The 23,134-nt window shown below is 42.0% G+C and overlaps 2 protein-coding genes across 6 annotated transcripts in view; one reads left to right on the forward strand and one right to left on the reverse strand.

The window, feature by feature from the left end:
* Positions 1-7,279, forward strand: pomcb (proopiomelanocortin b). 2 transcript variants are annotated; one of them, XM_053614157.1, is made up of 3 exons: positions 1-2,859; positions 2,987-3,106; positions 5,505-7,279. In XM_053614157.1, exons 1-3 carry the CDS (start codon positions 2,758-2,760, stop codon positions 6,081-6,083), a joined length of 801 nt encoding a protein of 266 aa, XP_053470132.1. In that variant the 5' UTR covers positions 1-2,757; the 3' UTR covers positions 6,084-7,279. The 2 variants fall into 2 exon arrangements, with proteins under 2 accessions (XP_053470132.1, XP_053470133.1); XM_053614158.1 differs by having other exon boundaries at positions 2,771-2,904.
* A 779-nt stretch (positions 7,280-8,058) lies between these two features.
* Positions 8,059-23,134, reverse strand: part of efr3bb (EFR3 homolog Bb (S. cerevisiae)) — a 49,833-nt gene continuing 34,757 nt past the window's right edge. For 2 of the 4 annotated variants that reach the window (XM_053614147.1, XM_053614148.1), the window contains 14 exons: positions 20,431-20,589; positions 19,052-19,163; positions 18,537-18,588; positions 18,291-18,463; positions 17,995-18,070; positions 17,727-17,888; positions 17,078-17,209; positions 16,843-16,910; positions 15,596-15,723; positions 15,350-15,441; positions 15,177-15,225; positions 13,609-13,715; positions 13,474-13,523; positions 8,059-10,790 (listed from right to left, as the gene is read on the reverse strand). In XM_053614147.1, coding sequence (XP_053470122.1) covers positions 10,508-10,790; positions 13,474-13,523; positions 13,609-13,715; positions 15,177-15,225; positions 15,350-15,441; positions 15,596-15,723; positions 16,843-16,910; positions 17,078-17,209; positions 17,727-17,888; positions 17,995-18,070; positions 18,291-18,463; positions 18,537-18,588; positions 19,052-19,163; positions 20,431-20,589 — 1,643 coding nt within the window. In that variant the 3' untranslated portion in view covers positions 8,059-10,507. Of the gene's footprint in view, positions 10,791-11,056; positions 11,984-13,473; positions 13,524-13,608; positions 13,716-15,176; positions 15,226-15,349; positions 15,516-15,557; positions 15,724-16,842; positions 16,911-17,077; positions 17,210-17,726; positions 17,889-17,994; positions 18,071-18,290; positions 18,464-18,536; positions 18,589-19,051; positions 19,164-20,430; positions 20,590-23,134 lie in introns of those variants that run through there. The other 2 variants (XM_053614149.1, XM_053614150.1) reach the window with 2 other exon arrangements.

A 23,134-nucleotide genomic window follows, 5' to 3' on the forward strand; every position in this document is an offset into this window, starting at 1 on the left:
ATAAACAAATAAATAAATAAATAAAAAAGACAGGTCTGACGATGTGCTGGTGTTAGTGATATGTTATATTAAAATGCATAATAAAGATAGCTAGAGGGTGTAATGCATTTTCATAAATGATTATGTCTAATTAATACATTATAACATACGGATGTGTTTGTAGTAATATATCAAATTATTATACATTAGAAATATGACCTTCATAGAAAGTGTGACCAGAGATTATAAAACAAGTCACATTTATATTAAATCTGTGTGTGTGTGTGTGTGTATAATATATTATTAAATGATATGTTATGTATATTTATGGTAAGAAATAGTCCAAATGCTGTTTTCTTTCTTTCTTTCTTTTTTTTAATTTTTTTGTTGTTGTTGTTGTTGTTGTTGTTAATGGGGACTCCTAATTTATCATTCTGCCTAATTTTAAACCAAAGTGTGAAACATAAACATGAAAAACCTCTTCATTGTGATCAGATACACTGATTCAGTTTAATTCATTTAAATATTTAAATGAATTGCATAGAAGATCTTTTCGAATAACTGCATCATAAAGTGCATAACGCGAAGGGAGGAGAATATCCGCGTGATTTTTCAGGTCGGAACGGAAGGACACGCAACTTCTTATTTATGGCCGTAATGAAGAAAAATCACTTGATCCCTTAGGTTTTTTTTGTAATTTTTTAATTATTTATTTCTTTTTTTTTTTAAATGTAAACAGTGTCACTGCTATATTTAAACAAACAAATGAATAAATAAAAGTTCTTCCTAGCTTGAGATTTCAAAAATAATCCTTCACATTCCCTCTTTTCAAGTCAAGTCAAGTCAAGGCAAGCGGGCGTTTTATTGTCATTCCTCTTTACATCGCTTATATACATTGGAACAAAATATCCTTTCTCCAAGACCAGGGTGCAATACACAACAGTACACAAGACTACAGAAAGTGAAACACAACAGTCTGAGACGAGTGCGGGACGTTCAATACACAGGACGTTCAATACACCCGACGTTCAATACACAGAACATGGACTGTAAACTATCATGTAGTGATACTGGCAGCAAAGGGTCTCATAAAAAGTGCAGTCTCGTAAAAAGTGCAGGTGTGCAGTGGTATTGAGTCATACTGGGTTAGACGTGTGTCTAGCCCTGATGAATGCTGGGAGGCAGCAGGGTGTAGAGTAATCGGACTGCCTCAGGGAGGAAACCGTTGGAGTCTGCTGGTGGTGGCACGGATGCTCCTGTACCGTCCTCCAGATGGCAGAGGAAGCGCAGTGCTGCTACTGCTGCGATAATGAGATAATTGCCAGTGGTGTTTGCTACAGTAAACGCCAATAATTGTAAATATAAAATGGCAGGAGGGTGAGGAGTCCGTGAGAGGGGTGAGAAAGGTCATCCACAACGCCGAAGGCTATGCACATGCAGCGGTTGTTTTTCGAGTTGCCGACGGTGGGTCGAGAGCCTCCGGCGATCATTTCAGCTCTTCGCACAATTCACCGTAGAGTTTTGCTTCCGGAGGCTGCGCGGCTCCACACGTCTGTTCAGGACGCGCTCCGTCATCCCTCTGTAGAAGGTCGTGAGGACGGGACGGAGGAGTTTGGCTCTCTCCGGCCTCCGCAGGAAGTGGAGGCGCTGCTGGGAATTCTTAGGTAGTCAGGTGGTGTTTAGAGTCCAGGAGAGGTTCTCCACCATGTGCACACCAAGAAACATGGCGCTTTTGACTCTCTCCGCAGCTGTTCCGCTGACGTCCAGTGGTGAGCGGTCTACTCGCTCGGGTCCTCCTGAAGTCAACAGTCGGTCTGATCGACGTTGAGAGATAATCTGTCGTCTTCACACCGTTCCGCGAGCCGGTTCACCTCCTCCCCGTCCTCCTGTCACTTGATGATGCGATTTGAACTGTAAACCTTGCAATTTCTTTCACTAATCAATAAGAACGTCTGAAACACCTGACGTAGCCTGCGCACTTTATTTACTATATATCTATATTCTGACCCCTTTTTTTTTTTTTTAAATCGACTCATTTAAAAATGTTTCTCTGCCGTCAGAGGAAAATCTAAACATTGATTATTTTCCTCTAACATCGCCTCTCGAAGTGTTTCATTCCTCTTACGCTGCAGCAATTTACCAACGATTCCAATTTTTTCATCTATTAAAAGAACGACGCATTGTACTTTCAACCCTATATAGTGACGTTTAACGTCACGGACCGTTTGCGAAACAAGTCATTCGCCGTTATTAGAGCAGCTATAACCAGCCTTTCCCTCACCGGCCTGTATTGTTTTTGTCTTTTGAAGAGATGTGACGTGTGACCTCATCTCTCCTGAAGATCCTCCTGTTTCCCGTGACCGTTACGAAGCAGTAACCATGGAGACTCCCGCCATAAACGTTGAATAAATATCTCATTACAGAAAACCTCATCGCGTCAATGATTATAAATCTTTGGTAATTAACGCCACTGGTTTATGTAGCTTGTCCGCCTTACGAGCCTCTGTTACTATAGAGACGATCAATCAAAACCTTCTGACCAATCAGAACGGAGAATTCGTCATGAGTGCAGCGTTAAGGAAAAACAGCCTTACTGTGTGTGTACAGGAAGTGATTAAAAGGACAAGGTCTGAGCTGTGCGTGAAAGGCACACGTTAACGTATGACGTGATTGGGCCGTGATACCGTTTCCTAGCGTGTGAATGAGGCTCGTTTTCGGAGCAGCCCACCGGCACGCGACCTGAAGCGACAGAAAAGAACGTCGCTTCTTTACAGAGGCATGAAGGACCGAGGACACACACTTCACTGTGATCGTGAAGAGCGAAGCAGCTCTGAGGCGAATCATAAAAAGATTTCAAGGACACAAAAAAAAAAGAAAAAAGTCTGAATGGTTTTTCTTAGACTAAATATATCTCATCGGCACAGAGTGCGTGTTCTGTTGGCTTCACACTCACCTGCATGCTGTTATACAGGTTCTAACTTGTTACCCCGTCCCTCTTTTCCGACAGATGCGGTGTTTTTCCTGGCTCTCGGCTGCGCTCGTACTGTGTGTGTGTGGATCAGAGGTAGACGGACGGTGCTGGGACCTCGCCGACTGCAACGGCCTCGACTCTCGGGACAAAATAATAGTAAAACGTTCAAACTCTGACCGTCAAACATGATTTAAACCCTTTATTTAAACCCTTTATTACCTAGTTAATCATAGTAAAGAACTTTATTTGGTAGGGTAAAAAGGTCGTCGTGAGCGTGAGGTAAAGCAGCGGAAGCAACCGTTCAGCCAGAACCACGAGGGCGAGTCAAATGGAAACACCCTTAACTTGAGATAAATTAGAGAAACATTTCAACTGTAATAGCAATAGTAAAAATTGCTCTACTGTTCTCACTAGCCCCTTCTAGTTCTACTTTTTTAAGGTGTACAGAGCAGTCAAAAAAAAACAAACAATAAAAAAACCCCGTCTGTATCCTACTCGTGCTCCTGAAGGCGTGAAAATTTACGCACAAGACGACGAACTGACGTAAACCGTGACTCGATCGACTTCAAATCATAAAACCGGCACGGATTACTGCACTTTTATACCTGGAATATACTGCGGAGGTCAAAGTGATTATCGTTTATTACGCTCACAGCGTTCAGCAGACGCTCTTATCCAGAGAGACTTCTAGAAGAGCTTCGGAGTCTCCGTCAAAAACACGTCCTCGTGCTCGTCCACTAGATCAGGGACTGATCGAGTCCTGTCGAGAACTCTTCTTGAAAAAGAGTCCGTTTATATTACTGACATTAATTAAAGAATATATATAAAACAAATAAAGAAAGTGAGCTGAAACATACCCGTACACTACGACAAATAAAACTAGTGATTGAAGACACTGTATAGGAGGAGGCTGGGCCGTAAACAGACGCCTCAGCCGACGGACGATTTAGCGCTCACTTATTTTATTAACGCGTTCGTTCAGTTTGGCGTACACAAACGATCACTAAACGAGGCCCAGTGTTGGTACTGAACAGATTCTAGATTCATGTACAGGTACGAACAGGAGGCTCACTATCCACAGCAGCGGTAGTATCGGCCTGGGCAGGGCCTCGGCAGTTTAAATGAAGCTAGTAGGTTTAGAGTTTGGGAAATGAACTGAATTCATCGGAAACGATCACAGGCAGGTAAAAACTAGAAGATATGACTGCATGGACAGGATTTTTAAAAAGGTACTTCTCTCGTTTAGTGAGAAGAGACCAGACAGACAGACGGGTAGATGGGAAGATGGGAAGAAAGAAAGAAAGAAGGAAGAAATAGGGGAGAGAAATCAAAATGGTGAAAGAAAGAGGGGAAGATAGAAAGGAAAGAAAGAAAGGAAAGAATGAGAAGCGAAAAAAAGACAGAGAGAGAGAGAAAGAAAGAGTAAGTAAGAAAGAAGGGAAAGAAAGAAGGGAAAGAGAAAGAAAGAAAAAGGAAAGAGAAAGAAAGAAAGAAGGAAGAAATAGGGGAGAGAAATAAAAATAATGAAAGAAAGAAGGGAAGATAAAAGAGAAAGAAATAAAGAAAGAAGGGGAAAAAGAGAAAGAAAGAAAGAAAGAACGAAAGAAGGGAAAGAGAAGAAAAGGGAAGAGAGAAGGGAAAGAAAGAAGGGAAGAAAGAAAAAGAAAGAAGGAAGGGAAAGAGAGAAAGAAAGGGAAAGAAAGAAAGAATGAAGGGAAAGAAAAAGAAAGAAAGGAGGGAAAGAAGGGGAAAAGAGAGAAAGAAAGAACGAACGAAAGGAAAGAGAAGGGAAAGAGAGAAGAAAAGGGAAGAGAGAGAGAAGGGAAAGAAAGAAGGGAAGAAAGAAAAAGAAAGAAGGAAGGGAAAGAGAAAGAAAGGGAAGGGAAAAAAGAAAGAAAGAATGGAGGGAAAGAAAGGAAAGAAAAGGGGAAAAAGAAAGAACGAAAGAAAGGAAAGAGAAGGGAAAGAGAGAAGAAAAGGGAAGAGTGAGAAGGCAAAGAAAGAAGGGAAAGAAAGAAGGGAAGAAAAAGAAAGAAGGAAGGGAAAGAGAGAAAGAAAGGGAAGGGAAAAAAAGAAAGAAAGAATGAAGGGAAAGAAGGGAAAGAAAAAGAATGAAAGTAAAGAAGGGAAGGAAAGAAAGAAAGAAAGAAAGAAAGCATGAAGGTAAAGACAGGAAAGAAAACTTTAGTTTGTCTCCTTCCATTTTGTGCTTAATCCAAATACATGTACAGATATTTCAAGCTCCGCCTCCAGACTTTAGGCCACGCCTCTTAGCTGTTATTCTGCTGCTTGTATAGAGTGACTCCAAACTGTGTGTTGAGGAAGAAAGCGATTCACGATGGCTTTTATTTTTGTCTATACAGTCTACTACAGACAGCTGAACCCGGTGTGAGAGCACGTCATACACGCAGACCGTAATAACTTCATCCTTACTGTACATGGGATTTTGTTTAGTCTCGGTTCTTTCTCCGGCTAGCTTACACTTCATTTCTAGTCACACTGCTTTGGATAAAAGTGTCTTCCAAATCAAATGTAAATGATTGCTATGTTGTAGGAGTGCATCTGGCAGTGCAGGTTGAAGCAGCTGGTCAGTAACACGGAAAGCCTGCTCCTGAATCAGCAGCCGAGCAGCGAGGAAGACGAGGAGGACGAGGAGGACGAGGAGGAGGAGGAGGAGGAGGAGGAGGACAGCTTGAGCCTCGGCATACTGCTCTCATCTCTGGCTCCATCTGACGCCTCTCGTGAACAGCCGCCCAGCACCAGACCTCAGCGCAGCGAAGAAAGACCTCCGTACGCCATGGAGCATTTCCGCTGGGGGAAGCCCATGAGCCGCAAGCGCCGGCCGGTCAAAGTGCACACGGCCGTCTCCGCGGACGACGAAGGTCACGAGGAACCGTCCACGGAGACGTCTTTTCCCTCACTGGACAGGCGTCAGCTCGAGAACGGCGAGGAGAGCGAGCAGAAGACGAACGCAAACGCAAAGAGTACCACAAAGTACCGCATAACCCACTTCCGCTGGAGCGCACCCCCTGCCGCCAAACGCTACGGCGGCTTCATGAAGCCCGGGTCCGAGCGATCCCACAAGCCCCTGCTCACGCTGCTCCGCAACATCATCGCTAGAAACGGACAATGAGCAGGAAGAGATGTGAGGAGAGGAAACGTCGAGTCCTAATGCGTCAAATTGGTCCTCGTCATTGCCTTCTGTAGCTCACCAGGACTTCTTAAATTATCAGTGATGTGATGATGACAAACCTCCACGTTCGGTGTCCGTCTCTCTCGTTTTCGTTAACGAGCTCTGATCTCCAGCAGGAAGGTTTACGTTATTACTGTAGTTAATATTCTTATAACTCGAGTCTCCTGAGCCGAGCTGTAAAAAGCTTCCGTATCACTCAGCACCTGTCCATTTACCAATGACGCTGTAAATATCAAACATTCAAATAAACCTGCAATGTTACAAGCAGCCATGCAAAATCATTGGCAACACTTTACTAGAAAAAAGGTCCACGAATAAACATACGTGTCTTACTACTCCTAATGCTAAAAACCGAATGATTTCAATTAAACGATTCATTTCACTTTCACTTAAGCGCCCCAAGTTTCTGTTAAAGACCTGATGAAACACTTCAAGAAAATAAAATCATCAGAGAACAGAAAAAGACACCGATACACTTAGAACCGCCCCCAAATCTACATACCACACCCATTTCTCCTGGTAAAATAGTTCCCTTCAAGTGCGTATTGGAACCCGATTGGCTGTTTCTATTTTATGACGCAACAACACTTACCCGTCATGATCGTAATCGGATTTTACACCACGATTTTCACTGCAGTGACTAGTGTCATTGTAAGGAACTCGGATTCATTCCCTTAAAAGGACGTAATCACAGAATGACGTCAGTCTTTTCTCATTTAAAAATAAAAATAAAGATCAAAGAAAGAAAGAGGGAAAAAAAGGAAGAAAGAAGGAAACAAGGTCAGAGAAAGAAAGAACGAATAGAAAGGTATATAAAAAAAAAAGGTCAAAGAAAGAACAAAAGAGATAAAAGAAAAAAAGAAAGAAGAGATGAAAAGAAAAGAAAGAAGAGCAAAAAAAAGACAGATCAAAGAAAAGAGATCAAACAAAGACATGAGAAAAGAAAAAAAAGATATCGGAGAAAGAAAGAGATAAAAAAAAAAAAAAGAAATGAGATCAAAGAAAGAAATGAGTTCAAAGAGATGGATCAAATAACGAGCTAAAAGATAAAAGAGATCAAAGAAAGAAGAGATTAAAGTAAGAGAAAGAAATGAGAAAAGAAAGAAAGGAGATAAAAGAAAGAGATAAAAGACAAAAGGAAGAAAAAAAGGACAGAAAGACAGGCCAAAGAAAAAGAAAGAAGAGATAAAAAGAAAAAGAAAAAAGAGCAAAAAAAGACAGATCAAAGAAAGAAGAGATCAAACAAAGACATGAGAAAAGAAAAAAAAAAAAGATATCGGAGAAAGAAAGAGATAAAAAAAAGAAAAAATAAATGAGATCAAAGAAAGAAATGAGTTCAAAGAGATGGATCAAATAACGAGCTAAAAGATCAAAGAGATCAAAGAAAGAAGAGATTAAAGTAAGAGAAAGAAATGAGAAAAGAAAGAAAGGAGATAAAAGAAAGAGATAAAAGACAAAAGGAAGAGGAAAAAAAAGGACAGAAAGACAGGCCAAAGAAAGAAAGAAAGAAAGGAGAGAAGAGATCAAAGAATGAACAGAAGACTGGCTTTGACCTGAACGCACACTCAGATTCATTCCCGTGGATTTAATCATTAACAATTCTGTCTATATATTTATATTTTTTTTACAATATTATTTTTCAAGGTGATAAAAAATGTTAGTTTAAATCCGAAAGTCCACACACACACACACACACACACACACACACACACACACACACACACACACACACTATTTTACCGAATGCTGCTGTACACCGTGTCTCAGCTAGAAATAATCCTACAGTGGGGTTTTCGTGGATGTAATTTGAAGAAAAGGAGGAAGTGAGCGTCGCTCGCAGTTCACGAGGACTTCTCATGATGACGAACATGAAGACTTTCCTCAGCTTTTTATTAGAAATAAATGAAGTCACCGCTCATCACTGAACAGGTTTTATTGACCAGCTGTAGTACTGACATGTAAAAGCAGAGTCTATACGTGTACAAGCCCAGCCACGTGACACAGACATGAGCTTCGTTTTCCATCGGTAACATTTACACGCCAACACGTACGCAACACATCCTTCCTGCGTTGCTTCGTCTCAGTGACATGAATATTTTCATACATTTCCCACAATTATTACTTCACTTCCCGGGTTTACAGGAATACCGTGACGCGAGCAAACGCTGGGTGAAGCTATGGTGTGGTTAAGAAAACTCACAATTTTAACAAATAAAAATAAAAATATAAGAACACTCACCAGTGTGAATAGCCGTGTAATAATAATAATAATAATAATAAGTGTAATCGATTAAAATGTCCACTCAATGCAGTTTATTTTAAGTTGACTTAAACCTATGCAGCTTAATTCGCGTTATTAGAAAATTTTATTTAAATGCAAGAATCAGAATTTATTGAAAATTTAGTTTCACCGCATCGGAAACAAAATCCTCAACTTTCTGTGGTTTACAAAAGAGCAAAAAACGTATCCCGCTATTAATACACCGTTTTCATTTTTGCTTTCCGAGTAACGTCCGGGTAACCTGCAGGCGAACGCAGACGAACAAACACGCAGCTGCTAGTTAACGAATCTAAAAATATGAACGAAGAGAAAACGAACTGCACGTTTTTTCTTTCAGTTTCGAATTTTTTATTTATTTTTTTTTTAGAAATCCGTCGTCCGCGTATCACGTTTTCGATTTCGACGGCTCAATCGCGTGCACGCGAGCGTTGGGTTCAACGTTAGTCACGCTTCAGTTTCAGTTATTATTATTTCGGTATTTCTACATCCATATTAGAACATGTTAAATAGCAGCTCTTGGAATTCAGATTTCTGCATTTAAATTCCACTTTCGAATTTCAGGATTCGGACTCCGTAAACAGTTTTTAATTGTGCTACTAGAATTTGGATGTGAAATTTTTGCAAATCTGAAGCTCATGTGTTAGAATTAAAGATTTGGCGCCATTATGCAAATTTAGATCGATGAATACAGTTCAGATACATCTTTCAGACACCCAGCTGACCGGTTGGAATAATATGAAATGAGAAATGTGCCACTACAATCTTAGTGGGGTGGGGTGGGGTGGGGAGGGGGGGTAGAAATCTGAATCTTTATGCATTTATTTTCATGTGTAAGCAAACGTTCTGTTGAATTGAATCAAGCTGAAACTGTATTCTATGGCTACAATTTGTTATGCAAAGTTACACATAACATTTAATAATAAACAGGTGGAGAAAATTCTGATTTAATTTTCGGTGGCACAATACATTTCAAATTTAGACTTTTTTTTTGGTTGCTACTATTTCCGCTACAATGAGCCAATAGTGTATCGTTTCGAATTTTGAATCTGAATCGCGAGAACTGAATTTCTGAAATTGAATTTGTGCCAGCGAACACGATAGAAACGGAATTTTCTACACCTGATTAAAACATCACATTTGAAACCTAACGTCATCCGTGGGATACCGTTTCGATCCGATGTACTTCGACTACAGAACCTCACTTCAATTCAAATAAAGGAAAAAAAAATATTCAGACTTGGACATTTTAAACTCAGATAACAATAACACTTCAATTTGCACGTGCCCAAATGTAGAGTTGTATAAAATTCAATCTGAATTTGACTAATATTATTAATAATAATAATAAAACATTCTGAAACAAACATTTTGTGTTGAAATTGAATTTTACGCCGAGCTTAGTTTTAATCTTAGCACACACCTGACCGATTAAAGCGTCGACGCGCGTTTCGTTTACGTTCGAATTAATCGACAAAAAAAAAAATTCAAATCCAAATCCTTTCACCACACACACACAATTATAGGATGATAAATAAGCAGGCCGCGTTTGTTCACTATTTTAGAATCGTGCACAGTCAAACTGATCAAAACTATTCGATTTAAGTCGAAGCTGCAGTTTTGTTTTGCGTTTCGAGTTACAACCCGCACCTAAATAATAACGACGACGAAAAATCGACAACGAAAAAAGAAAAAAGAAAAATCGAATACTCAGAGCGACAATCACGCCGCCTTCGTCGTCGTCGTCGTGGTGGTGTTTTTACGTTCGTGACCATGGCTTCATTCGAAAGATTCTTAAAACAAACACGTAGAAAACATGACGCACAGGAACGCGAGAGACATCAGTAACGAGAACGTGTTCACTAGACGACCACGTGAAGTCACGGCGATAAAACACTCGCGCGACCGTTCGCACCATAAAACGACTAATCAGGAGCGATGGACGTTATACTTCAACACCACGCAGGAGAGAATTCCTTCAGCTCTTTAAAAAAAAAAACAAGACAACCATCACCGACAAACGCACGACGAAGAAAACAACAACGTAACCCGTGTATGTACGTCATCTGGACAATCAACCACGTCTCTATACGGTATACCGTTGATTAACTGTTGAAACATGCATTCGTAGGACTCGAAACGGGGCACATTTGGGACACGTTCCAGTCGAGACGTGACCGGAAGAAGGGGGAGTCCACTGTATCTCATATATATATATATTAGTGTGTTCTATCCTCATCATGTCCCCTGGAGCTTGCAGCACTTCGTAAACCGTCGTTCTTCTTGTAAATTCCTGTGATGGTGGTAATCTCATGCTGGTTAGTTCTTCGCGGGTGCGCGCCACGCCCACGCCGTCACCTGTACTCGCTCTAGCTCGACGTTAGAAAAAAAAAAAGTCAGTGCAGTCGAAAACAGACATTTCTCTTACACGTATACACACGCATGTTTACAGACATCGCGTTTAGAGAGCGGTAGATATAATTCACGTCGACGTATGCTATGCTAAACTTAAAGGAAGTCGCTTACGGACGCTTTAAAATGAACAGCAAAACGGGAAAAGAAAAAAAAAAAGAAGACATTTTCGTTGCTTAAATCACATTTACAGAGTCTGTTATGAAGTTTTTTCAGTGCAATTCCCCCTTTTTTTTTTTTTTTTTTTTTTTTTTTTTTTTAAGCCCTGTATACGCTAAAAACAGATATGCTCGAGCATATCTATAGCTAAATAATGTTAATCTGCCATGTGCAGAAACCCAGAAACGGAAGAATCTTTAGTATTTGGATTATTTCCGCGCCTAAATCTCGAGAAAGGGGTTCGGTCCAGGATGATTTTGAAAATATCTCGCGCAAGCTGTGTGAATTTTCCCCCCGGAAAAGATCATTCGCGGTAAAGTGACGTGTCTTCCGATATTGTCGCACGAAAATGTCGGAACGAAATGGAACGAAAGTAGCACCGATAAGGACATACGTGTTAAAAAAAATGGTCAATTTAACGAAACCGACTGAGCTAATTTCTAAAAAAATAAAATAAAAATACGTTCTTTAACCGAACGCATTAATAGAGTCATAAAATACAGTAGCACTACTACTCCAAATAAAACTAGCTGGCATTAGACAGCACATGCACTTCTGCTTTAAAAAAAAAAAAAAAATATCCCGGCTGAATTCGGGACACGAGACAAACGTTTAAATATGGCAGACGACACAACCGAATCCGAGCAGAGGCTGCGGAGTAAAAGTAACGGCGCCCCGCAGAGTAAAAAGAGTTCGTGTCAGTGTCAGTCACAGTGCAAAGACGACACACTGGAGCTTTGCCTGCGATGATAAAGAACGTAGATGTTTGGATTACACTTCCTGTGTACACACACACACACACACACACGCGCGCGCGCACACGCACGCACACACACACGCACGCCCATCGCTGCTCGGTTGTCTGAGCTCCTCCTTCACTCCGTGTTAATACACACACAGGTCAGGGAACTTCATCTCGTAGATGGGGACGGAGCGGGTCTGGGTCTGGCCGTAGCTGGCTGTGATGGTGCCTGATGGGCTGGGAGGAGGCCTGCGGGGGAGAGAAGAGGACAACTCAGACCCAGTTACAACCCACACCAGCACACTCACAAGCTCCGCCCACAACACACACTGCGCCTGAGGGGCACTTTTCCAGCCACAAGATTCAGGATCTTTAACGCGATCCGGTTGTGTGTGCACCTTTCTCTCCTTCGTTCTTTAATTCCTTCCTTCCTTGTTTCATCTATCTTTCTTCTTTCCTTCCTCCATCGCTTATTTTCATCCTTGTTCTTTCTTTTTTCTACCTTCCTTCATTCATTGCTTCCTTTTTTCCCTTCTTTCCTTCTGCACTTCCTTCCTTTTTCTTTCCTCCTCTCATTTCTTTTTTCTTTCATTCCTTCATCATTCATTTGTTCTTATAACTTTCTTTCTCTTTCCTCCCTTCATTTATTGCTTCCATCCTTCATTCTTTCCTCCTTTATGTTCTTCTTGCTTACTTGACTTCCTTCATTCGGGTGTTCTTTCTTTTCTTACTACCTAGCCTTCTTTGCATCCTTCGTTCCTTCTTTTTGTTCATTCCTTTCTTCTTTTTTTCCCCTTCTTTCATCCATTCATAGTTTCCCACTTTTCTTCCTTATTATTATTATTATTTTTTTTTTTTTGCTGATTTATGTCTTTTTTCTTTCTTCTCATTTCATTCCTTCCATCATCGGGTCCTTTTTTTCCCCCTCCCTTCTTTGTTTCATTCCTCTTTCGGCTTTAATTGCGCATTTCCTTCCTTGTTCTTTCCTTCTTTCCATCGCTCGACCTTCCTTCATTCATTGCTTCCTTTTTTCCTTCTTCCCTTCCTTTGTCCTTCCTCCTTTCGTTTCTTTTTCCCTTCACTACATCTTCCTTCATTTGATCTGAACTTTTTCCTTTCTTCTTTCCTTCCTTCAATCCTTCGTTGCTTCCATCCTTCCTTCTTCCCTCCTTTATGTTCTCCTGTTCCCTTCCTTCTTCCCTTCTTTACTTCCTTCCTTCGTTCTCCTTGTGTTCCTTCTGTCCTTACAAACTTCTTTCTTTCTTTCGTTCTTCCTTCCTTCCACCCACCCACCCTTCTTTCCCTCTTTTTGTTCATCCCTCTCTTTCCTGTTTTTTCCTTCCTTGATCCGTTCATCATTTCCTTTCTTCCTTTCTGATCCCCTTCCTTTTTTCTCGCCTCCTTTGTTCTCTCCTTATCTCCTTTCCTTCTTTAATATCGGTCTTCCCTTCCTTCTTTCTGAGTCTACGTGAACAAGCTCGTGGTTGGTCGTATGCAGCGTCAGTCAAACGGCCACTTCCTGTGAGAGTGGGCGGGTCTCGTCTACTTGTTCGGTGCTCGTGAGTGTAAATGACGTTTAAATTTCCGTTTCGTTTCAATACGACTCTATTTGAAAGACGCAGCGTGAACGTTAGCAGCCACGCTAAAGCGTGTGTGAAAGAAAGTCGACAGCAGCCATGACGGTTTCGCTTTTGCGCGTGTAACATGTGTAACGTTCGCCGCACGACGCTGTAACCCACCTGATTGTGATCTCGAAGATCTGACTGAGTTTGCTCTGTAACATTGTGGCCTGAGGAGAAACAGAAGCACGTGAGCAGAGGAAGTGAAGCACATAATCCACACGACCCTCAAATATATGCGAGTAAAATCCTCACTCGGGCTCCGCAGTGTGCGGCGATCTCCTCGAACGGAGCCTTCTGGAACTTCTCCACCACCTGCCTCCTCCGCTCTCGCTCCTGCTCCTCCATCCCTACACTGTCCACTGCAGAACACACACACACACACACACACACACACACACACACACACACACACACACACTCTCAACATCTACACACACTTTACGCAGAGTCTCAGAAATAACGACCCAGGTGACTGTAGGTGGTCTATCGTGGTTTGCGTAAAGTATTGGCACCCGTCTACTCCGTCCATCGTGGAACGGATATTCTCAGCACACCAGTGACACTGATGTCTGCTTCTTTACTTCCCTCCTTCCTTCTGTCTTTCATTCATTCATTCATTCTTCCTCCTTCCTTTCTTTCCTTTTCTTCCCCCTTCATCCACCGATTTACTTCCTTTTGCCCGTCCTCCTTTCCCTTCTTCTTTCATTTCATTTATTCTTTCCTAGCTTATCTATCCAGATTCGCACACCAAGTATTGGCACCCGTCTACTCCGTCCATCACCGTCCATCTTAAATCCTTCCTTTTCTTTCGTTCTTTCCCCTCCTTCCTACTGTTATTCATTCCTCCCTTACTTTCTATCCTTCGTCTTCCCCCGCCTTTTCCTTCATCCATTCATTCACTCATTTATTTCCTTTTGTTTTTCCCACCTTTCCCTTCTTCTTTCATTTCATTTCTTCCTTTGTTCCTTCCTAGCTTATCTATCCAGATTTATACACCTACCATCGTTCTTTCCCTTCCTTTCTTCCTTATTGGCCTAGTCATTCAATCTGTTTGGTTTTTTTTAAATAATTTGGTGTCTTTTAGTGCATTTCGATTTTCCCAAAACTGTAACAGGCTACAGGAGGGGGAAAAAGAAAAGAAAAGTACATTTTAAAAAGTATTGGCACCCATCTACTCCATATATCACTGAAAAGGGACCGTCTTTGAGCGGATATTCTCGGCGCAGCAGTGACACTGATGTGACTGCCTTTTTTTTTTTTTTTTTTACTTCCTTCCATTCTTCTTTCTTTCGTTCCTTTTCTTTCCCTCTTCCTCCTTTTCTCCATTCCTCCCTTGCTTTCTTTCCTCGCTCCCCCCCCCTTCCTTGATCCATTCCTTCACTGATTTCTTTCTTTTCGCCCTTCCTCCTCTCCCTTCTTCTTTCATTTCATTTCTCCCTTTCCTAGCTCATCTATCCAGATCTACACACCTCCCGTCATTCTTTCCCTTCCTTCTTTTATTACTTCCTTCCCTCTTTATCGCCTCGGAGTCGTTCGATCTTCAACCGAAAGTCAAGTCCAGTGCCGAAATGTACTCTCTCTCTCTCTCTCTCGCTCCATATTGAGCTTTGACCCGATTGGCTGAGCGATAAAAAGAAAACGAAAGAAGTTAAATCTGTTTTAAAAGCATTCTTCTTTAACTTCAGGTGGTCGAGGACATAACACCTAGTCTAACACCAGCCCGTGATCCATACGGTGAGCGTCGGGAACGTTCCAGCAGAACTTCACGAGGAAAATGTTTCTGTAGAGCCAGTGAAGTGCATCTAAACCAGGAGACTCACCTATGGCATTCTTAAGTGCTTCGAACGTGATTTCCTCAGCTGGTGTTCTCTGTGGAGCAGAAAAACCACCACGATATTAGTCAGCACACTGGAGTGGAGTGTGTGTGTGTGTGTGTGTGTGTGTGTGTGTGTGTGTGTGTATGCGTATATGTGCGCATGTGTGTGTTTTTGACCTCCTCTTTCTCTGGACTGTTTCTGGACTCGACCTCCACCTGGAGAGAGATCGTTTCTCCGATACTTTTTCTCTTCGACAGCCTGTCTTCATCTGAAAAAAGAAGAAGAAGAAAGAAAAAAAAGGAACAATAATTTCCCACATCCTTTCCAATTCGAGTCGATCCGGTTTGTCCAGCAGGACATTTTGCACTTCTCTCACGCTAGCATGTTAGGATGACTCGGCTCTGATTTACATCTCTCTGTACCTGTGAACTGAGGGATGTAAGGTGTCGCGAGTCTCTCGGTGCTGTAGCCACTTCCTCCCAGCACCTCGGCGATCTTCGCCTGCTGGAACAGCACTTCTCCCGCTGGCTTCTCCAGCGTCTCGGGAATCCTGCCGCACGAACACGGGGGATAAAAAAAAAAAGAAAGAAGAAGAAACGCGTTATTTTCCCCGAACAAACAAGGTTACGTCTTCGCTGTTACGAGTGCCCCGAGTCAACAGCTTCGCTGAAGTAGCACGCACGAGTGAGCGCAGCCCGAGGCAGCTCTCGTCTGTGAAGGTCAGCGATTAACGGCTCCATTCACCACAGAATTACGCCGTTCAATAGCGTCATGGACAATAGCGAGGCTGAGTGACTCATGGGCTCCGGGTCTCTAATGGACGAGGTCAGGCTGATACAAAACATGCATAACACACACACACACACACACACACACACACACACACACACACAGAGTTGTGTGTGCACACACATTCTAAACTAAACCCAAATTTCAGTTAGAAATGGAGTCCATCATTCTTTGGTTTCTTTCTCTTCATATTGTTTTGCTTTTCCACCGAGATGTTTCTTTCCTTCCTTCTTTTATTCATTCCTCCTTCTGTCCCTCTTTCTTTCGTTCCCTACTACTATCTTTCGTTCCGTCCCTCTTTCTTTCACTCTTAAAGAATGTCTTCCCCACTTCCTTTTTGTTCCTTCGTTCTTTACTACTACCTTTCGTTCCATCCGTCTTTCCTTCATTCCGTCTTTCCCTCCTTCCCTTTTGTTCCTTCGTTCTTTACTCCTACCGTACGTTCCCTCCATTTTTCCTTCATTCCGTCTTCCTTTCTTTTGTTCCCTCGTTCTTTACCACTAACTTCTGTTCTTTTTTCTTTCGTGCCTTTCTTCTTTCATTTCTCCCCTCTCTCTCCTGTATTCTGTCTGTTCTCTTTCGGTCTTCCTTTTTTCCTTCTTCCATCATTCGTTCCCCCTTTCCTTCCTTCGCCCCTTCATTCTTTACTATCTCTCGCCCATTCCATCCTTCCGTCCTTTTTTTAATTCATTCCTTCTTCTTTCATTCTTACTTTCTTTTGTTCCTTCGTTCTTTACTACCACCTTTCGTTCCATCCGTCTTTCATTCGGTCTTTTTTTTTTCTTTTTCTTTTCCCCCTGGGGTCACTTCCACGCAGACAGTAACCTGAGCTTGGGATGGAACTGGAGAGACAAACAGAAACAGACAGACAGAGACTCACTTTGGACTTTCAATGAAGACGTCTTCTGGCAAAAGAAATGAGCATTCTTTCTGTCTCATCTCGATCACCTGCAACAACAAACAAACAAACAAACAAACAAACAAACACATAAATAAGACCGATACGATTAGGAAAGCTGCACTGCTTGCACAGACTCTCAGAGCACGTAAGCCCGCTGTATTTCTCATCCTGAGCACATGGTTGTGTACGAGGAGGTCAGAGGAACGGCACGGACCTCGTGGACGTGCTGGCAGAAGGTGGGCAGGGTGGTGAGCTGGCACATGAGGTTGAGGTAGGCAGCGGAGAGAGCGTGAACAGCACAACGGTTAAACACCGGCAACGACTCCTCGCTGACTAAAGCCAAGTCCTGCACACACACACACACACACACACACACACACACACACACACACACGCACAGAATGAAGAACGTGCTACATCACATTCACAAAACACGCTCCTGTTATCACTTACGTTATAGCAGCCTCTTTTTTTTCCCCCTCAGCTCCAGTAATCTAACCTGTGCCGTGATTATTTATTTATTTTTTTACACTGGAAGACATCTCGGGATTTTAAGGAATTCTGCGGAATGTTGTTAAACTACGCTATAACTATTGCGCTGTAATTAATATATATTCATTTTTCCGCTTCGCTGCTCGTGCTTCTTCTTTAAACCCTACAGCGCTTTGGGTCTAGAGGAGCACAATATAAACAGCATTCATTATTATAGGTAGTTTTTATGTTTTTTAAAAAAAAAATAGTATTCCCGACATCCGTACGGACTTTATATTTAACACCGATCTTGTTCTGTAATGCCGTGCATTATTTCTTTCTCAGTGTCAGGATTTAATGAGACGAAGTGTCCCGCCCTCGTCCTGTCTCACCTGCAGGGCCAGAGCGAGGCGAATGAGATCCACCACCACCTCCTCGTTAGCGAGCTCCATGCTGATCAGAGCCAGGAGAGAGTAGAGCATCTCGAAGTGCGGCTGCACGCTGCTCTGCTCCTTACACGACAGGTAAATGTGTCTGTAGAGCTGCTGGGCATGCTGCAACAGACACACACACACACACACACACACACACGACCTTAAAGAGCCAAACCAAAGACAGAAAGAGAACGGTGCGAGGTTGAGGTTAAGTTTAAGAGCGTACCTTCTTCATGAAGAGGTTGTCCTGACGGGAACACTTCTCCATCTTGAGCTTAAGCATGGAAATGTCCGAGATGATGCTACAGAAGGACAGTTGATATGTTAATCGTCATCAGTGTTTCTATAGTAACAGAGGTACTTGTAACGTGGACGCGACACACTTTACTCGTAGACATGGCGAAGTTTTCTGCGAGGAGACGTTTATTAAGTCTCCAGTGTCGGCGCCTTTTTAATCGGTCAGACGGAAAGCTGCGGGTTCTTCCGAAACAGAAGGGTTACATGAAAGTCACGCGTGCAAACCTGACGGTGGAGAACTTAGGGAGGTTGTCATGGCGATCGATGAGGCTGACGAGGATTTCCAGGACGAGCAGGCGGACGTCCGGGTCCTCCAGCAGCGCGAAGGACAGGAGCGGGTCCAGGAAGGAGCTGGGCAGAGCCGTCAGCATGTTGGTGCTCTGGAAGCCGCACGTCACCTACACGGCAGAGGCACGTGAGCTTCACACGTTCAGTACGGTCTACTTTAGTTACGTCGTTTAGAGATCGTACCTGTCTTAGAGACTTCAGCAACATGACCTGAATCATCCGGTCACCCTCAGACCTGAAAAACACAGACGGGTCACGTTCAGCTCTCACAGAGAGCAGTGAAAGTTGTTTTTTTTTTTTTTTTTTAAATATAAAAAATTTATAATTATAAAAATGTGTTTATTAAAAAAAGTAATTCAGTATTATTTGTAAAAATAAAAAAAAAAATCTAAAATGCAACACTGTATTGCTAGCAGCTTGTGAGCAAACTTATATACAGTGATGTGTCTCATGTATCGTTGACACGCCTTCGAGAATCGTGATGATTTTTCTGTCATGTCTGTAGATACGTTTTTTTTTTTTAAATAAATAAGAATAATAATAATCAAATAAAATTTATGCATGAAAGACTCGATCAATCTAAACAAGAAATCATCAGCGCTAGATGTTCCTGCTTCTTCACGAGGTTTTACACACTTCTGATGAAGGTAAAGAGCTGGATTTTGTTCCGCTAGTACACCAGTGGCTGCAGTACCCACCCAGAGTCTGTGGGTGGCAGTGCAAGGTGCATTCCAGGAATCGGGATCTTCCCCATGATGAAGAGCATCACCTCAGAGCGCTGGTACGTAGGCAGAGTGCTGGCAAAGGAACCTGAAACAGCAAACAGCACAAAACAATACTAAATAAATCAAAGTAATACAGTAATTAGGCTGTAATGATGCACTCCGGTCACAATTCGATTCACGACACTGGCTTCAAGATTTGATTCAACTCACGATACTGGCTTCACGATTCTATTCACGATACTGGCTTCACGAGTCGATTCAATTCACGATACTGGCTTCACGAGTCGATTCAATTCACGATACTGGCTTCACGAGTCGATTCAATTTACGATACTGGCTTCACGAGTCGATTCAATTTACGATACTGGCTTCACGAGTCGATTCAATTTACGATAGTGGCTTCACGAGTCGATTCAATTTACAATACTGGCTTCATGAGTCGATTCGATTTACGATACTGGCTTCACGAGTCGATTCGATTCACGATACTGGCTTCACGAGTCGATTCAATTTACGATACTGGCTTCACGAGTCGATTCAATTTACGATAGTGGCTTCACGAGTCGATTCAATTTACAATACTGGCTTCATGAGTCGATTCGATTTACGATACTGGCTTCACGAGTCGATTCGATTCACGATACTGGCTTCACGCGTCGATTCGATTCACGATACTGGTTTCACGCGTCGATTCAATTTACAATACTGGTTTCACTAGTCGATTCGATTCACGATACTGGCTTCACGAGTCGATTCAATTTACAATACTGGTTTCACGATTCGATTCGATTCACGACACTGGCTTCACGATTCGATTTGATTCACGATACTGGCTTTCACGATTCAATTTCATTCAGTAAAAAATTTTTATGAAGAAAAGAATACAATAAACAATACAAAACAATGTGCATTGTTGTCTGTATAAAACTAAATAAATCAAAAATTACTATGAACAGAGTTTAATTTTGTAAAAAAAAAAAAAAAAAGGTACTATATGTTCACCATATCATAAAAAAATAAAATACACTTAACCCATAAAACCCAACAACAGACAGTAATAAACATTTTAAATAGAGCACCAAAGTCGCTAAAATGCCCGGCTTCCGCCGCTTCCTTCTCGGGCACCGCGTATCACAGCAGCGCAGGACTAGTGTCGTTTAAAAGCTACAAAAGCAAAGAGCCAATTTAAAGGTTATAACATGGCTGTGTAGCCGTATAACGTATAATTCATGTTGGTCGATGTAATCCAGAACTAATCAGGCCCAGCGCAAGCTCATTATATGTAAACTCTATGGGTTGAACAGACTGGGAACACACATAGTCCACACACACACACACACACACACACCTACCTATGGTTTTTATGACAGCTTCTTGGAGCTGCCTCTCTTCATGCTCGTTGACGGTTTTGTTCCCTGTGGTGGTGGCATCGTAAAATCCGCTGAGCTCGTAGTCCACACTGAGCTTCAGATGCCTGAGGAGAGTGTTAAACACCTCCAGAACAGTAGGACCTGAAATACACACGCGATTCAGATAGGATTCATACAACTGTATCACTCCTTGTTGATCTCAAGGCCATCTTTACACGTGTACGCCTTTTCAAGGTCACGCAAAACTCATCCTGCGTCAATGTTTATTTCCACAACAGACAAAAAAAAAACGAGAGACCAGAAGCACCGACGGTACCCCAAACCTCCACACCCAGATGCCCTGTTCTGCTAAACCAGTGTATCCTTGGGCTTCGTTTGCATATCGAAACATGACTGGATTGTATATACGTGATGATGCAAGAACACCTGCCATCTACCTGTTTAGAAAGTAACTCAGATTTTCATCTCTCTGTTGCACGACGACTGCGGAATCAAACTGGCCGTGTGAGTTTATGGTTTTTGTTTCAAAATGTGGCAAAAATACGCACAGAACCATTGTTACTTCCTAAAATAACAGGCAGGCGAATAATTCCGCATCATTTTCAAAACAACTGGCTATACTGACATAGAGGGGTGCTTGAAAGTAAATATGACCTAAAACATCATCAGATTTTCACACAAGTCCTAAAAGTAGATCAAGAGAAGCCAATTAAACAAATGAGACACAAATATTATACTCGGTCGTTTATTTATTGAGGAAAATGATCCAGTATTGCACATCTGTGAGGGGTAAAAGTATATGAACCTCTAGGATTAGCAGTTTGATTTGATGGTGAAATTAGAGTCTGGTGTTTTCAAATCAATGGGACGATAATCAGATGTGAGTGAGCGCTCTGTTTTATTTAAAGAACGGGGATCGATCAAAGTCTGATCTTCACAACACGTGTTTGTGGAAGTGCATCATGGCACGAACAAAGGAGAGTTCTGAGGACTTCAGAAAAAGAGGTTGCTGATTCTCATGAGGCTGGAAAAGGTTTCAAAACTGACTCTAAAGAGTTTAGACTCCACCAATGCACAGTCAGGTAGATTGTGTACAAATGGAGGGAATTTAAGACCGTGGTTCCCCTCCCCAGGAGCGGAGACCAACGAAGATCACTCCAAGATTAAGACGTGTAATAGTCCACGAGGTCACAGAGGAACCCGGGGGAACTTCTAAGCAACTAAAGGCCTCTCTCACATCGGCTGATGTTAATGTTCATGAGTCCACCGTCAGGAGAACACTGAACAACCACGGTGTGCATGGCAGGGCTGCAAGGAGAAAGTCACTGCTCTCCAAAAAGAACACTGCTGCGCTTCTGCAGTTTGTTAAAGATCACGTGGACGAGCCAGAAGTCTATTGGAAAAGTGTTTCATGGATGGATGGATGGATGGATGAGACTAAAATAGAACTTTTGGGTTTAAATGAGAAGCGTTATGATTGGAGAAAGGAAAACACTGCATTCCAGCATAAGATCCTTATCCCATCTGTGAAACATGCTGCTGGTAGGATCGTGGTTTGGACTTGTTTCGCTGCATCTGGACCAGGACGACTCGCCAATATTGATGGAACAATGAATTCTGAATTATTCCAGTGAACTCTAAAGGAAAATATCAGGATATCTGATATAGAGAAAGTGAGTCATGCAGCAAGACAGCGACTCTAATCACACGAGTCGTTCTACTAAAGAACGGTTAAAGAAGAATAAAGTGAATGTTTTGGAACGGCCGAGTCAAAGTCCTGACCTTAATCCAATAGAAATGTTGTGGAAGGACCTGAAGCGAGCAGTTCATGTGAGGAAACCCACCAACATCCCAGAGCTGAAGCTGTTCTGTACTGAGGAACGGGATAAAACTCCTCCGAGCCGACGTGCAGGACCGATCAACACTTACCCCAAACGTTTATCTGCAGTTATTACTGCACAAGGAGGTCACACCGGATACTGAAAGCAAAGCTTCACATACTTTTACCCCTCACAGATATGTAATACTGGATCATTTTCCTCAATAAATAAATGACCAAGTATAATATTTTTGTCTCATTTGTTTAATTGGGATCTCTTTATCTACTTTTAGGACTTCTAACGATCTAATGATGTTTTAGGTCACATTTATGCAGAAATGTAGAAAATTCTAAAAAGTTTCACAAACTTTCAAGCACCACTGCATGCCTGATTTTCTCCGTTGGTTTCTACCTGCTGATATTGTGTGACGTCAGCTCCAGACGGTTAACGAAACGACGCATCGTATAGAAAACTTCCAGGGTGAAAGATATGATTAATATAAAAAAAAAAAAAAAGTAAGACTTCAGCAGGATGTACTGTATGTACTTCACAGGCTATGGAAATGCCTCCCTCTAGTGGTTAATCTGTGACCGTTTCCTATCGGAGGCTTCGCTAAACGTTCCTCGCTCTCAGTAATCATCAAGCGTTACTAAATAACATGTTTGATGAAGAAGAACCGAATAATAAGCGAGGAGTTTAAAGGGTTCCGTGTTTATTGATCACACAATCGTTCAATTCCTCAGCTAATGAATAAAGTGATTCAATTGAAAAGAGGTGTGAGAGCAAAGAAAATGATAAAAATGAGCAAGATTAGCAAACTCGGGGACTAGGACTGGTTTGGGCATTTTATTTATGGTGAACGACAT

This window comes from Ictalurus furcatus, chromosome 25, assembly GCF_023375685.1.
Source record: "Ictalurus furcatus strain D&B chromosome 25, Billie_1.0, whole genome shotgun sequence".
In the NCBI taxonomy this organism is placed as follows: Eukaryota; Metazoa; Chordata; class Actinopteri; order Siluriformes; family Ictaluridae; genus Ictalurus; species Ictalurus furcatus.

What these genes read in the sequence shown, in the direction of transcription:
- pomcb (XM_053614157.1), top strand. Translation starts at nt 2,758, where the DNA reads ATGAAGGACCGAGGACACACACTTCACTGTGATCGTGAAGAGCGAAGC. An exon ending in CACAAAAAAAAAAGAAAAAA is followed by an intron (nt 2,860 to 2,986) that starts GTCTGAATGGTT and finishes CTTTTCCGACAG; the next exon opens with ATGCGGTGTTTTTCCTGGCT. An exon ending in ACTCTCGGGACAAAATAATA is followed by an intron (nt 3,107 to 5,504) that starts GTAAAACGTTCA and finishes GCTATGTTGTAG; the next exon opens with GAGTGCATCTGGCAGTGCAG.